General features: G+C 32.1%; 2 protein-coding genes and 1 pseudogene across 3 annotated transcripts; all 3 read left to right on the top strand.

The window, feature by feature from the left end:
* Positions 1–1,515: 1,515 nt before the first annotated feature.
* LOC114368777 (putative pentatricopeptide repeat-containing protein At1g12700, mitochondrial) lies at positions 1,516–3,595 on the top strand. 2 transcript variants are annotated; one of them, XM_028326032.1, is made up of 2 exons: positions 1,517–1,647; positions 1,730–3,595. In XM_028326032.1, the coding sequence occupies exon 2, from the start codon at positions 1,778–1,780 to the stop codon at positions 3,269–3,271; it is 1,494 nt and encodes a 497-aa protein (XP_028181833.1). In that variant the 5' UTR covers positions 1,517–1,647; positions 1,730–1,777; the 3' UTR covers positions 3,272–3,595. The 2 variants fall into 2 exon arrangements, with proteins under 2 accessions (XP_028181832.1, XP_028181833.1); XM_028326031.1 differs by having other exon boundaries at positions 1,516–3,595.
* A 1,169-nt stretch (positions 3,596–4,764) lies between these two features.
* Positions 4,765–7,519, top strand: LOC114368470 (protein C2-DOMAIN ABA-RELATED 4-like). The gene is made up of 3 exons (XM_028325728.1): positions 4,765–4,847; positions 5,800–5,836; positions 7,229–7,519. Exons 1-3 carry the CDS (start codon positions 4,765–4,767, stop codon positions 7,517–7,519), a joined length of 411 nt encoding a protein of 136 aa, XP_028181529.1.
* Positions 7,520–13,134: 5,615 nt separating this feature from the next.
* Positions 13,135–14,945, top strand: LOC114368779 (annotated as a pseudogene).
* Positions 14,946–15,263: the final 318 nt, after the last annotated feature.

The following is a 15,263-nucleotide window of genomic DNA, read 5'->3' as shown; positions in this document are numbered from 1 at the left end:
TTTCCGACTATCAAAGTCACATTAAAATTTATGTGTGTTTATGATGCTATTTAAGTAAAATAAAATTAAAAGTTAAAATAGATGAATAATTTTTGTCCTCAATAAAGTAGTTAGGGATGCAGGTGTTCATAAATCCATTCAAAAAAACTGATAAAAAATAAAAAATTAAATAGATCAAAAAATTGTAAAACCAAATTTTTTATTAGAATAATTTCATATTTAATTTTAGAAACAGATTCAAACTAAACTTTTTTTTATATATATATATAAATTAATAATATCACTCATTTTTATTTCTTATATTTTTATAAAATTATCATATAACTTATATCTATTTATGAAAATATATTTCATTAAAGAAATTTTTTCTAATTATTTGAATTAAGATGCACAATTATTCTATTATTAGTTATATAATGACATATAAATAAAATATTTAATATTTTAAATTATTTTTATTATATATATTATCTTTTATTTAATATTTAGAAAAGTTATAAATTAAATTAAAACTTATGATTAATCCAATCTAAATCGTTTTAAATTAGATTGAATGAGATAAAATTAAAAATTTAAATTAAACCAAGTTAATAATAAATTAAAACAAAAATAATGAGGTAAAATAATTTTCATCTAATTCAATCTACCGACATACGTGGTAGATGGATGACCTAACGCGGTTTTTTTTTCTTCGTAAACACACCTTCTGTTTTTTCTCAATCTAAACTACTTTATAATTTAATTTTTAATATATATTATTTGAGACTTTTTTTCTCCTTTTTGTTTTTTTAATTTAAAATATTATAAAATATAAATATTATATTATATAATTTTTTTAATTGGTTTTAAAATTACTTATTTATTAAATTAAATTTTATAATTTTATTTTTCATCTTTTTAAAGAAAAAGTATATAGACAAAGAAAAATAAAAGAATTGAATAAAATTAGGATACAATTTTTAAGTTATTTTGTAGTTAAATTTATGTGATGTTGATTTTTTTTGTTATGTTCGTTAATTAAAAAAATATGAAAATTAGTTAATATTATTAAAATAAATTAAAGAACATATTAAAAAAATAATTGATATATCTCTTATACAATATACATAACATCTCAAAGAGTAGTACCTGTTATATTGAAAATATTTTTAAAAATAATTATTGAATAACTATATTAGAAAATTCAGATTTTAAATAAAATTATTCACCTAAAAAATATGTTAAGTAAATTAAATAATAAAACAAAAATAATAATATTTAATAATATCATTTTCTTTAAAAAAATTAAAAAACAAAATTATAAAATTTAATTTAATAAATAAGTAATTTCAAAACCAATTAAAAAAAATTATATAATATAATATTTACATTTTATAATATTTTAAATTAAAAAAAACAAAAAGAAAGAAAAAGTCACAGATAATATATATTAAGAATTAAATTACTAAGTAATTTTAAAAAAAGTAAGAAAAAAAGATGTATTTACTAAAAAAAAAAAACCACCTAACGAGCCTTCCATTTCATGAATACCAGCCGAATCTGAAATCGGAGAAAACGGAACTTTGATTTCTATCTCATAAACACAATCCATTGCTATTGCTATTGCTTGCTGCCAACACATAAACATAAAATGTCGCTGCCAACAAGGTTAAGGTTTTCTGTCTCTCTTTCCATTCCCAATTTTTCCTCTTTTCTTCAAAACTCCTCACATTCTCACTTTCACTCTCAGCCCCCATCCATTCAAAATGTTGACGATGCCGTTTCCCAATTCAATCGCATGCTGTGTATGCGTCATACCCCACCCATCATCCAATTTAACAAGATTTTAGATTCCTTTGCAAAGATGAAGCACTATTCCACCGCTGTTTCCCTTTCTCACCGATTGGAACTCAAGGGAATTCAGCCTGACCTTTTTACTTTGAACATTCTCATTAATTGTTTCTGTCATATGGGTCAAATCACTTTCGGCTTCTCTGTATTGGCCAAGATTCTCAAGAGGGGTTACCCGCCCAGCACCGTAACCTTGAATACACTGATCAAAGGTCTCTGTCTTAAGGGACAAGTCAAGAAAGCACTGCACTTTCACGACAAGCTATTAGCACAAGGATTTCAACTCAACCAAGTTAGTTACGCGACTTTGATCAATGGAGTATGTAAGATAGGAGACACAAGAGGTGCCATCAAGTTGCTGAGAAAGATTGATGGACGACTGACTAAACCTAACGTGGAAATGTACAGCACAATTATTGACGCCCTGTGCAAATATCAACTTGTAAGTGAGGCTTATGGTTTATTTTCTGAAATGACTGTCAAGGGAATTTCTGCTGATGTTGTCACTTATAGTACTCTAATATATGGCTTCTGCATCGTGGGTAAGTTGAAAGAAGCAATTGGTTTGTTAAATGAGATGGTATTGAAAACTATCAACCCAGATGTTCGTACCTATACTATACTGGTTGATGCATTAGGTAAAGAAGGAAAGGTGAAAGAAGCAAAAAGTGTGTTAGCTGTGATGCTCAAAGCATGTGTGAAACCTGATGTTTTTACGTATAATACTTTAATGAATGGATACCTCTTAGTTTATGAAGTGAAGAAGGCACAACATGTATTCAATGCTATGTCCCTAATGGGAGTGACTCCTGACGTTCACACTTACACGATCCTCATTAACGGATTTTGTAAGAGTAAAATGGTGGACGAGGCATTAAATCTCTTTAAGGAAATGCATCAGAAAAATATGGTTCCTGACACGGTCACTTACAGTTCTCTTGTTGATGGTTTATGCAAATCAGGGAGAATATCTTATGTTTGGGATCTTATTGATGAGATGCGTGATAGAGGTCAACCTGCAGATGTAATCACCTACAATTCTTTAATAGATGGATTATGCAAAAACGGTCATCTTGACAAGGCAATTGCATTGTTCAACAAAATGAAAGATCAGGGAATTCGACCGAATACGTTCACATTCACTATACTTCTTGACGGACTATGTAAAGGTGGAAGACTTAAGGATGCACAAGAGGTTTTTCAAGATCTTTTGACTAAAGGATATCATCTCGATGTCTACATATACAATGTTATGATATATGGGCATTGTAAACAGGGCCTGCTTGAGGAAGCATTGACCATGCTGTCAAAAATGGAAGAAAATGGTTGCATCCCTAATGCTGTTACTTTTGACATTATCATCAATGCTCTCTTTAAAAAAGATGAGAATGATAAGGCAGAGAAACTTCTTCGACAAATGATTGCTAGAGGCTTGTTGTAAGACTAAAACTATATGAGAACTTTCTAGTTACACGTGAAAAAGAAGATGGACAATGCAATGGGCTCAATATCACTTTACTTTTGATTAAAGGTGATATGTACTTAGCTTCATTTTTTATGTTATAAATATAACAATAGCCAAATGATTACTGTCTTGATTTAACCATGCTGCCAAATGATTACTGTCTTGATTATTGTGGATGCTTGCTTTAATGATTTACTCAGTCACTCCTCATTGTTAGTGTTTCAGTGTTGAAACTAATCTGAAACTGACATGATTATTTGAAATGCTTTATCTCTTATAGTTGACTTTGTTTACCTAAAAGCATAGAAAGTAAAACTGGATTTTATTTTTTTCTGATTGCTTCTTGTTCTCTTTTTACAAAACGAAAAAAATAAGCATACGACAATGCTGTCATGTATGATACAAATATGACAGTTTTCAGATGTTAAATTAGTTCAAAGGATGTGAACATATGGTGAATAGGCAAAACAGCTTGGGTGTGGACGGCAAACCCAAGTGGACAGTACTCGGCGCAATATGTTGAGGGGAGAAGCAACAGTGGGGATTCAGGACCTAGCTTTTGAGGAATTATGAAAGCTAAAAGTCCCAAATAAAGTTTTAGTGGCCTGGATTTGGTTCTTAATTAGAATCTGATTTGGAACAAAATCACAGGAAAACAAATTCTTGTACTTCAGTACATCTGGTACTCATTATATATAAATATATCTATCTTTGTTGATCAAAAAAAAAAAAAACAGCTTGGTGAAGAATGGAAGTAGACCCATTGTTTCTCATGCTTTCTTCATACATGGATTGCCTACGCCTCTGTTCACATTTCCTAATGAAGACATTTTAATTTCTCGTGGATTATATCTGCACTAGGTAATCACAACAACTCAAAGAAAAGAAGGCTGGCCAATTCAAAATCATATATTAGCAACCATGCAATTTTAATGGACTTTGGGCATAAGCCAATTTGCTAAAATCTGAATTTTTTGTTTCTTTTCGTTTGTGTGCTAACATGTGTTATGTTAGATGATGGGTGGGTGGGTGTTGGGCGGGGGGGGGGGGGGGGGGGGGGGGGGGGCTAAGTAGTGCTATAAAGTTTAGGCAATTCTCACCTTATAAACTGTTTTTCTGGGGTTGAGTTTGAACCTAAGCCCAAATTCTAATTCTGATAAGTTACAGACAAGATTGTTTGTCAGTTTCATTGCTATATGTTAAGTATCAATAACTTTATATGTTAGCATTATTTTATACTGCTGCAAGAGCTTTTTAAGTTCCATTCTCTATCTCTTGGGTTTATCTCTATCTACATTGTTGAAAGTGGTACAACATCGTTGCTTAGAATCATCGATGCAGCTTTCCATGACGAGCTCTACTTTGTTGTTGCTAATCAACTTTGCTTGCTTGATGTTCGAATTGATGCAATGTATACAAAGCCTTCCAATCAGAGCAACTTCATTTGCAGACATCAAATTAAAAAAGCTATGGTCGAGCCTAGAAGGAAAAATAGCAAGCACAAGGTGGGTTTTTGTATGCTCACACAAGGGTTCGTTGAAGTTGTGAACAGGTAAATTTAACAGTGATTTAGTTAGACATTCTAACCAAACTGAAAGAGAGGGAGAAGTCAGAAGGTATAAATAGGAGGAAAACTATTGAGTTGGATTTGATTTGGAGTGTTGTTGGTTGGAAAGGAGGGCTAGTACTCCTGGAGTTGTGTGAGTTACTTTTTTTCCATGTTTCCACTTGATTCTGCAATCATATTGATTTAGATTCAGGGACAAAAGTGATTTTCAACGTAAGTCCTATTTACTTTTCTCATTTGATTCCTATTACAATCATGGTTGCTTCAGGTCTGTTTATATTAGATTTTTAATGTAAAAATACACCAGGGCTAAGAAATACAAGCATCTATATTTCTTCTAATATTGATATTGATATTCTAAATCTTAATAAAATTGAAGATATATCATGTAGCACTTTGATTCCTCAGAGCAGAGAGGATTGCAGTGGCAATTCGAATTCATAGTGTAGACATCCAACATGTTAAAAGTTGCATGAGATTATCAGGTCAAACTTGCCAGTTGCCACAACGCATAATCATAACAAAATGTCACTGCCAACAAGGTTAAGGTTTTCTGCCTCTCTTTCCATTCCCAATTTTCCGTCTTTTCTTCCAAACACCTCACTCTCAACCCTCCATTCTCACTTTCACTCTCAGCCTCCATCCTTTGAAAATGTTTTCTCTGAATTCAATCGCATGTTTGCTTGATGAGACATTCACTTTGCGGTAAAAAATGGAAGACAATGGTTGCATCCCTAATGCTATGACATTCCAAATAATTATGTGTGCTCTCTTTGAAAAGTGAGGCTGATAAGGCAGAGAAACTTCTTTGTGAAATGATCACTAGAGGCTTGGTGAAAAGATAAAAGGTCACACACCTCATTTCCATATTAAATGACATTTCTATTGTTCTTGACTTTACATGAATGGTTTGTAAATTTTGTATTTGTTTGATCAGAGTAGTTGGATTATGCAGTGGCCTCACTGCTGCTGATGTTTTTAGCATTCCACATTGGATATGCTGTGACATGTCTCAGTTATATATTAAGTTACATTTCTATTGTTGTTGAATTTAATTACATGAGTGGTTTGTATATCGTTTATTTGTTGGATCAGTGGAGTTAGGCTACACTACACCATGGCCTAACTGCAGCTAATGCTTTCCTAGTTCCATGTTGGATGTGGAGAGTTGATAATTTTTTATTGTAAGTGCATATGATGTATGAAGATTTTGATGATGTCAAAAGATTGAAGTTATTCAACGTTGATTCAAGTCAAAATCAAGAAATCAAGAGAAACGATTCACAATAGTCCTTTATATGTTAAACGAATATCTTAAAAAGTTGCAAAGGTGTGACCTTAAAAGATTTAGGTTTTTAAATCTTTTATAAAAATTTTAAGTAATTTTACATCTTTGAAAATTATGTATTTCTATCTGGTAATCGATTACCAGAAGCAAAAATGTTTTTAAACAATTTCAGAAAGTTTGAATTTGAATTTTTAAGCTGTAATGGATTACCACTGTTGTGTAATTGATTACCAGTCACGGAAAGTTTTGATATTCAAACTGAGAAGACATGATCCCTCAAAAATTAACTGTGTAATCGATTACCACAGATATGTAATCAATTTTCAGTAAGGAAATTTTAAATATAACTCTGAAAAATCACAACTCTTAACAAGTTTTTGAAAGGTCATTGTTCAAAATTTGGCAAATGCACAAAATGTCCAAGTAGTAAAACTCGAAAGTCCGAGTGTCGAATTCCACAGGAATTTTGTGTTGTATTTTTTATTATATACTTTTCAATTTATAAGAGAAGAAAAAAATTAAAGAGAGGGGTGGAAGAAAGAATAAGAAATAATAGCAGGAAATTATAGATAGTAGAGAGCAAAAGAAATAAAAGCAAAAGAATTAAATCGGGAATTCAATCGAATGCGAATGTTAGGACCTAGCATGCCTTGTTTGCCTAGGATGTATGATTTTATGATTTTTCTTTATCAATTGAAGTGAATTTATTTTACCCACATCTATTCATTTACTTTTCTCTGATGTCTCACCATGACAAACCTATTTTATTTATCTATCTCGCAAATGTCTTTGAAAAGATTCAACAAATAATTGTAGTAAATTTCATGATAACAAAAGTGAGAATGAGTTCACAATCTACACAACACCCCTGAACATTGTTATCTGTGATTGAGTAATTGTAGTAAATTTCATGAATTGTTCTGCATTACATTTGCCATGCCTTGGAAAGTAAAATCCTGTTTGCAATCCTCAAACGTAGGTACTAATTTGTTCTCTAATATATGATGTTAGGATACATCAATTTTGGTTCATCATAATTAGACTGCTCATTGGTTGATGATCCTTTCTGATTTTGCAGACTGTGTATGACCATGACACTTTTAGCAAAGATGACAAAATGGGAGATGCAGAATTTGACATCTTTCCCTTTATAGAGGCCTCGAAGATGAACTTAACTGGCCTTCCAAATGGTACTGTAGTCACAAGAATACAACCAAGCAAGCATAATTGCCTGGCAGACGAGAGCTGCATAACTTATAGCAATGGCAAGGTTGTCCAAGATATGATCCTTAGATTGCAAAATGTGGAGTGTGGTGAAGTGGAAATCCAATTGCAGTGGATTGATCTTCCTGGTTCTAAGGGTTTATGATCTTATGACTTATAAGGTGTTTGTGTATTAGCAACTTCATGCATATAAGCTGGCTTTTGCCTTGGACTATCTAAGGTATCTAAGACTTGTTGAGGAACAAATTACTGAACTTGTGTTTATTCCCGGAATGTATGTGATGTATTAGTACATTTTAGAACTTGTAATTTTTCATGTTTAAAAATTTATCTTCTGGTTCTGGTCTCAGTGTGTTTTGGAAGGGGATGGAGGTATTGGTTTGGTCCCATCTCCTAAATGAAATCTGCATGTCACTTACGCTTCAAAAGATGATAAAAAGAATAATGTTGCACACTTCCACTCTAGATCAAACAGTAACTGCATCATCTTTGTCATCATTTGATTGTAAACTTGTTTCACTTGAAACTGTATTTAAGTGGTTTAAATTATTTTCACAAGTGAATTAGGTGTACTTATTACTTTCCTAATAAAAATTGAAAGGACAGTGGTTTGCATCTTGATGTAAGTTTTAATTTCATGTTGTATTTGATTTGTAAATGGGATGAAAGATTAAAATCCATATTAATATTGTATTGTGTAAAGCAATCATGATAAGGAATTATATGTATTCAAAGAGGAAAGACATAAATAATTTTCACTGAGGGTCACTTTTAACTGAGTCTGCAGTTTGCATCACACCTTTCACAAATATTTAAAGAGTAAACAATCTATTTGTTGATAGTGTAAAAGATTTTTACAATGCTATCTATTCATAGATTGTTATGTTTATAAGTTTGTTGACTTTTTAATAACTATAAAAAAAGTCACACTTATCACTATTCTAATTAATTGATAATATAAACAATTTTACATGTGCCTATAAATTAAACTAATCTTCTATTTTCTCATTCTTAGTTGTTTTTCCCATCTAGCCAGTATGGATAAAAATGATCTTACACCAATTTCGATAGGTGTGAGCAATCTGCTAATTTTTGTTAAAATTGTGGTGGTTCGATTATTACTTAGGATTTTCAAGGGAAAGAAAAATCATGTGAGAAATGTTTTATTTCTGTATCACAAGCCTCTTTCTCTATTTCATATCTTTAACCTTTTCGAAGTCATCCAAGAAGCTTTCAAACAGTTAGCACTTGCATGGTACAACAACTATTTTACTGATATTATTAGCTAAAAAAACAGAGTAAATAATAGGTTGTGAGTATTTTAGCTATAAATAGAGAAATGTTAGGTCAGTCTTCAGACTGACAATAGCTTCTAAGCCTTCTCTTCCTCTTAATTTTGTTGACATGGTCCCACATTGCATATAGGCTTGAGTCTTAGTATAATTGTTGTATAACGTTTGCTAATTGTTTATTATGAAATTGATGAGTGTTATTGTGTCTTGATCGAAGTGTGTGATTCATGTGTAATATGATTGATGATTGAAAAGTGATTTTTAAATGACAGTGGTGGAATTACGTGAGTTATGTTTAAGTAAGTTGTATCTCATTTATATGATATGTATATCTAGTTGTCTTGTTTCTCTATTAGTTAGGAATGTGATGACTCACTCTCTGTGTGTTGTTTGTCTTTGGATCTTGTGATAATCCCGAACTTTGTATTTCGGGGAGCAGATGACTAAGTGAATGATTTTAAGGAACCTTGTGATAAAGGACGTTGAGACACAATGCTCTGATAGGATGTGACATTGGGACATAAGTTTCTATGTTAATTGCATGAAGTCTTCAACGACCTTGTTTTAAGTCGAGATGATTTTAGTATTTATTTGATAGTCATTTTATGATGTTAGAAAATTGAATGTGAGCCTTTTATCCTTTTGAAAGACTTTTATTTAAATGTGTTTTAAAAAATTTTAATTAATTATAATTTATTATTCCTTATATTATTAGTACATATATGTATAGGGTATAGGGTGTCACAAAACTTGAGGTCACCTTCCCAACATCAGTCTCTAGCGCCATAGTGCTCATTAGGTCCTTTCTCACCTTATATTTTTCGTGCTCCGTTGACATTGATCAACCTCTTCCTTTGACGGTTCCTTAGAAACCCAACGAAGCATAAATTCTTTAGTTACTTTTAGATTAACTTGATCCTTCCTTAATGCATCTCATTCTCAAGAATCACATTTGATTAATATTATATTTTTTTTAGAATAAATAATTTATATTAAATATTGGAAAATAAGAGAATCAATATCCGAAGGGCTAACATAAAAAATTTATGGACGCTCATAAGATTTAGATGCCTTAGTTAACATATGAGAATCTCATTGGCTTCCGTACTTACAAATTGTATCCAACAACTTTTTAAGAAAATAAACTTGCAGCACAGTTTCTCAGAATATGATAAACTTTAATGTTTTGAAATTTCTTTGGATTGATACAGTCAGAGATAGTCTCACAATCTATCTAAAAAATAATCTTATTGAAATGCATATGCAACATCCTATATATTGTAGAGCTATTGCTTGGTTTCTTGAGGAGAGGCACCAAGATGTCCTTGCAACCACAAAATGTCCAAAAAATTTAGAATCACATTGAATCATTTAAAAATAATTTTGAAAATAAATTGATTTATTTTTTAAAATTTGAATATTAAATTGAAGCTTTTAAAAATTTAAAGATTGAATTAATTTATTTTTGAAAATTTAACGATCAAATTAAATCTTTTAAAATTTAAAAATCAAATTAAATTATTTAAAATAATTGAACGGTTAATTCATAATTAAACCCTTTTTTTTATTTTTTTGTTGGTAGACTTCGATTTCACATTAACAAGTATCATGTGAATACACAACATCGATGTCTTTGTCAAAGGTTAAGGTTTTCTGTCTCTTTTTTCATTCCCAATTTCCCCTTTTTCCTACCAAACCCCTCATTCCCAACTCTCCATTATCATTTCACTCTGAGTCTCTATCCTTTGAAAATGTTGATGATGATGTTTCACAATTCAATTGCATGCTGTGTATGCATCATACCACACCCATCATCGAATTTAACAAGATTTTTTATTCCTTTGCGAAGATGATGCAATGTCCCATTGCCGCTTCCCTTTCTCACCGATTAGAACTCAAGGGAAGTGTTCCAAGCCTTGTTACTTTGAACATTCTCATTAATTGTTTCTATCATATGGGTCAAATCACGTTTGGCTTCTCTTTATTGTGGCCTAAGATTCTAAAGAGGAGTTACCAACCAAACACCATAACCTTGAACACACTCATCAAAGGTTTCTGTCTTAAGGGACACATCAAGAAAACACTCACAAGGATTTTAGTTATGGTATTTTGATCAATGGGATATGCAAGACAGGAGACACAAGAACTCTCGTCCAGTTGATGAGAAAGATCGATGACTCTAATGTGATAATGTACAACACAATTATTGACTGTTTATGTAAACATAAACTTGTATGGTTTTTTTTCCTAAAATGGTTGTCAAAGGGATTTTTGTTAATGTTGCCACTTGTAATTCTTGATTGTGTGGCTTCATTGTTGGTAAGCTGAAAGAAGCAACTAACTTCTTAAATGAAATCGTATTGAAAATCATCAACCCAAGTGTTTATACCTATAATGATGCATTATTATGTAAAAAAGGGAAGGTGAAAGAAGCCAAAAGTATGATAACTGTGATGATGAAATCTTTTGCGATACTTGATATCAGAAAAACATGGTTCCTAACATGGTGACACACAATTCTCTTATCGATGGTTTGTGCAAGTTAGGGAGAATCTCTTATGTTTGGGATCTTATTGATGAGATGCATGATATAGCAAGTGCGTCGAAGAATATACGAAATTCATAATTGCTACAAATAAGGATACTTATGTGTATGACTATGGTAGCACACGAAGACGGCGTGACGATAATGGAGGGCATGATTGACAATGATTGGGGACAGGACGATGGAGAGAGGTTGACGGGCGACACCACGGAGGCTAGGTGACAGAGAGCATGACGGAGGGGACAAATGAGCTAACAACTTTGGGATTTCAAATGGGACGCGATGACAATTTCATAAATAGGGAAAATTAAAACGAAGACAATTATTGCATAAAATTATTCTTGCTTTTTTCCTATAAAGATGAAATTCTCACCATGCTACATTCTAAGATGATTCTTATACTCATTTTAGTATGTTTAAAAAATAAATTTCACTTTCCTAATAACAAAATTGTCATTGTGTAGTCATTTTTTAGTAGTGACATAAACAAGGCTTAAATTCAGTTGCCCGTTTTGGATTTTTAGTCTTAGGGATCAAAACAATATATAGGTGTTGTTGAGACCTATGAGAATATCCAAAACAAGCTCTGTGATATCATCACCCACTACCTCCCAAAACTGTTTGTAGAACAAGCTCTTTCACTTCCTCGTGTTTGAATGGAGTATTAAGCACCTCCAACGTATTATTATCAACTATATTCGCCACCCCTCCACCACCTTTGCTCCCAAATGATTTCTTCCTTCAATAGTAGTTCATCCAACTCATTCTCTACCGAAATGGACTCGTCAATACACACTCAGATTGAGTCCTTTCTGTTATCTTCCTATGAATATTACCAAAACATTGGGGCCCCTGCTTTTATCTTTTGGAGAGGAAATGATATTATAGTCCTCTATGCATAGCCACGAGGTATCACTTCCTGTCTTTAAAGATTGTAAGATGTCCATGATATGCATCTTCCTACTTTTTTAACCAGGAAAACCATATATGACCGAGAGTTGAAATTGCTTATTTTGAGCCATTTAGAAAAAAAGATGAAATATACACTTCTAAATTGTCCTTCCACATCAAGCACAGTCCCTCACACCCCTTAAAAACTGTGATTCACCTCCTTTCTTCTTGATTTCCATAAAAAAAATCAAATCGGGACCTACTTTCTTCAACCAGTTTTAGGGAATAGTTGCACCTTGAACAAATATGGTCTGAAACCTTCTTCTAAAAAAATATATATATTGAAATAGGAGGTCATGACTTATCATTATTATATACTAGAAGCAAGATTTTGTTTTAGAATGCTCCAAAACTAATTTTTGGGTGATAACTAAATCTTTCATTTTAAAAGCTCGTAACATTGATAAATATAAAAAATGACTACAAAGTTTATTCACAAAAAAAATTTAAAAAAATAAAATAAAATAAAGGCAAGCAAAAGATTTTTACTTTCTAAATATTTTTCTACAAATTGTCCATAATTTACTCGTAACTTCCTTGAATTTTGCCATTACTTTGCAAACCTTTGTTTATTTTGAAAAACTATAGAAATTTCTCCAAACACAACAAACCTCATTAAAGTTTTAAAAAAATAATAATAGAAAAGTAAAAATATTTTAAATTAATTACTTTTAAACTTAAAATACTTAAAATGTTAAATGCTATTTTATGGTGGAGAAAAATAAAATTAAAAAAAATATTAATAATTTTTAATCATCGTTACTTTAAATGAATTATTTTTAAATTAAAAATATTAGTATTAAATCATGTTAACGGAAAATTTTAAAAATATAGAAGATGAAAATTAAATATTTCAAACTTAACAATTCAAAATAAAACAAATGTGCAACTTTAATTTTTATAATAAAGAAAGTAGATTTAAAAGACTATGGAGTTACACAAGTGAAAACAAGTTTTGTATATGCCCTGCCTTCCATTCCATAAGTTCTTGCATTGGCTTCACGCCGAAGCTGAAATCGGAGAAAACCGAGCTTTGATTTCTCCCCAACAAACACAATCCATTCTCAGCAATCTCATTCTCACGAAGGTTAAGGTTTTCCGTCTCTCTTTCCATTCCCAATTTTCCCTCTTTTCTTCAAAACTCCTCACATTCCCACTTTCACTCTCAGCCCCCATCCATTCAAAATGTTGACGATGCCGTCTCCCAATTCAATAGCATGCTGTGTATGCGTCATACCCCACCCGTCATCCAATTTAACAAGATTTTAGATTCCTTTGCGTAGATGAAGCACTATTCCACTGCTGTTTCCCTTTCTCACCGATTGGAACTCAAGGGAATTCAGCCTGACTTTTTTACTTTGAACATTCTCATGAATTGTTTCTGTCATATGGGTCAAATCAATTTCGGTTTCTCTGTATTGGCCAAGATTCTCAAGAGGGGTTACCAGCCTCACACCATAACCTTCACAACACTCATCAAAGGTCTCTGTCTTAAGGGACAAGTCAATAAAGCACTGCACTTTCACGACAAGCTATTAGCACAAGGAATTAAGTTCGACCAAGTTAGTTATGGGACTTTGATCAATGGAGTATGCAAGATAGGAGACACAAGAGCTGCCATCAAGTTGCTGAAAAAGATTGATGGACGACTGACTAAACCTGACGTGGTAATGTACAACACAATTATTGACGCCCTGTGCAAATACCAACGTGTAAGTGAGGCTTATGGTTTATTTTCTGAAATGACTGTCAAGGGAATTTCTGCTAATGTTGTGATAGCAACGAAGGCAGCAGGACACAGGACACAGGACAAGGGACACTTACGCAAGGCAGGCCCAAAAGGATTACTAGGAGACCAGCCCAATATCAAGATTACATTTAGTTTCAGTATCACGAGTTCTTGCTGATAATAGCATTAGGATAAAACTATTTTGGAATTCTGTTATTTCCGTAAGAATCAATTCTGTTACTACCACTATGAGTTTGTTTCAATAGCTGGCCCACCTGTGGGAAATTACAGCTTCGTTATCTCCTGCTTTGTTATAAATACCCCTAATGGGAGTGACTCCTAATGTTCACAGTTACAATATCATGATTAAAGGATTTTGTAAGAGTAAAATGGTGGACGAGGCCTTAAATCTCTTTAAGGAGATGCATCAGAAAAATATGGTTCCCACTATAGTGACATATGGTTCTCTTATGGATGGTTTATGCAAATCAGGGAGAATATCTTATGTTTGGGAACTTATTGATGAGATGCATGATAGAGGTATACCCGCAGATGTAATCACCTACAATTCCTTAATAGATGGATTATGCAAAAACGGTCATCTTGACAGGGCAATTGCATTGTTCAACAAAATGAAAGATTAGAGATTCGACCGTCTCACATTCACTATACTTCTTGACGGACTATGTAAAGGTGGAAGACTTAAGGATGCACAAGAGGTTTTTCAAGATCTTTTGACTAAAGAATATGATCTCGATGTCTACCCATACAATGTTATGATCAATGGGTATTGTAAACAGGGTCTGCTTGAGGAAGCATTGACCATGCGGTCAAAAATGGAAGACAATGGTTGCATCCCTAGTGCAGTAACTTTTGAAATTATCATCAATGCTCTCTTTGAAAAAGATGAGAATGATAAGGCAGAAAAACTTCTTCATGAAATGATTGCTAGAGGCTTGTTGTAAGACTAAACTACACTAGAACTTTCTAGTTACACGTAAGAAAGAAGATGAACAATGCAATGGGCTCAATATCACTTTACTTTTGATTAAAGGTGATACGTACGGTTGGTTTTGTGGAAAAAATTATAAAAAACAGAGGAGAGAAGAGAAACAATGTGTATGCGGAGGAAATAGAATTATTCTATTCTTATTCAAATTGTTCTCAGCAGCAATACAATAAATAACAAAAGATAAACTAATTAGATAACAAGATATTAGCAAAACAGAATATTAAAACTAACTTGTTCCTTAAAGATAGGAACCACTTATTTACTAGGCTAACCCATTAAAACTGACTTACTCCTAAAATATAGGAAAACAACTTATTTACTAAATCCTATTTTAAAAACTGAAAAAATAAAATATTATGC

This window comes from Glycine soja, chromosome 9 (genome assembly GCF_004193775.1).
Source record: "Glycine soja cultivar W05 chromosome 9, ASM419377v2, whole genome shotgun sequence".
NCBI lineage: Eukaryota > Viridiplantae > Streptophyta > Magnoliopsida > Fabales > Fabaceae > Glycine > Glycine soja.
The sequence above is the reverse complement of the archived record's forward strand: the minus strand, read 5'-3'. Positions and strand labels throughout refer to the sequence as shown.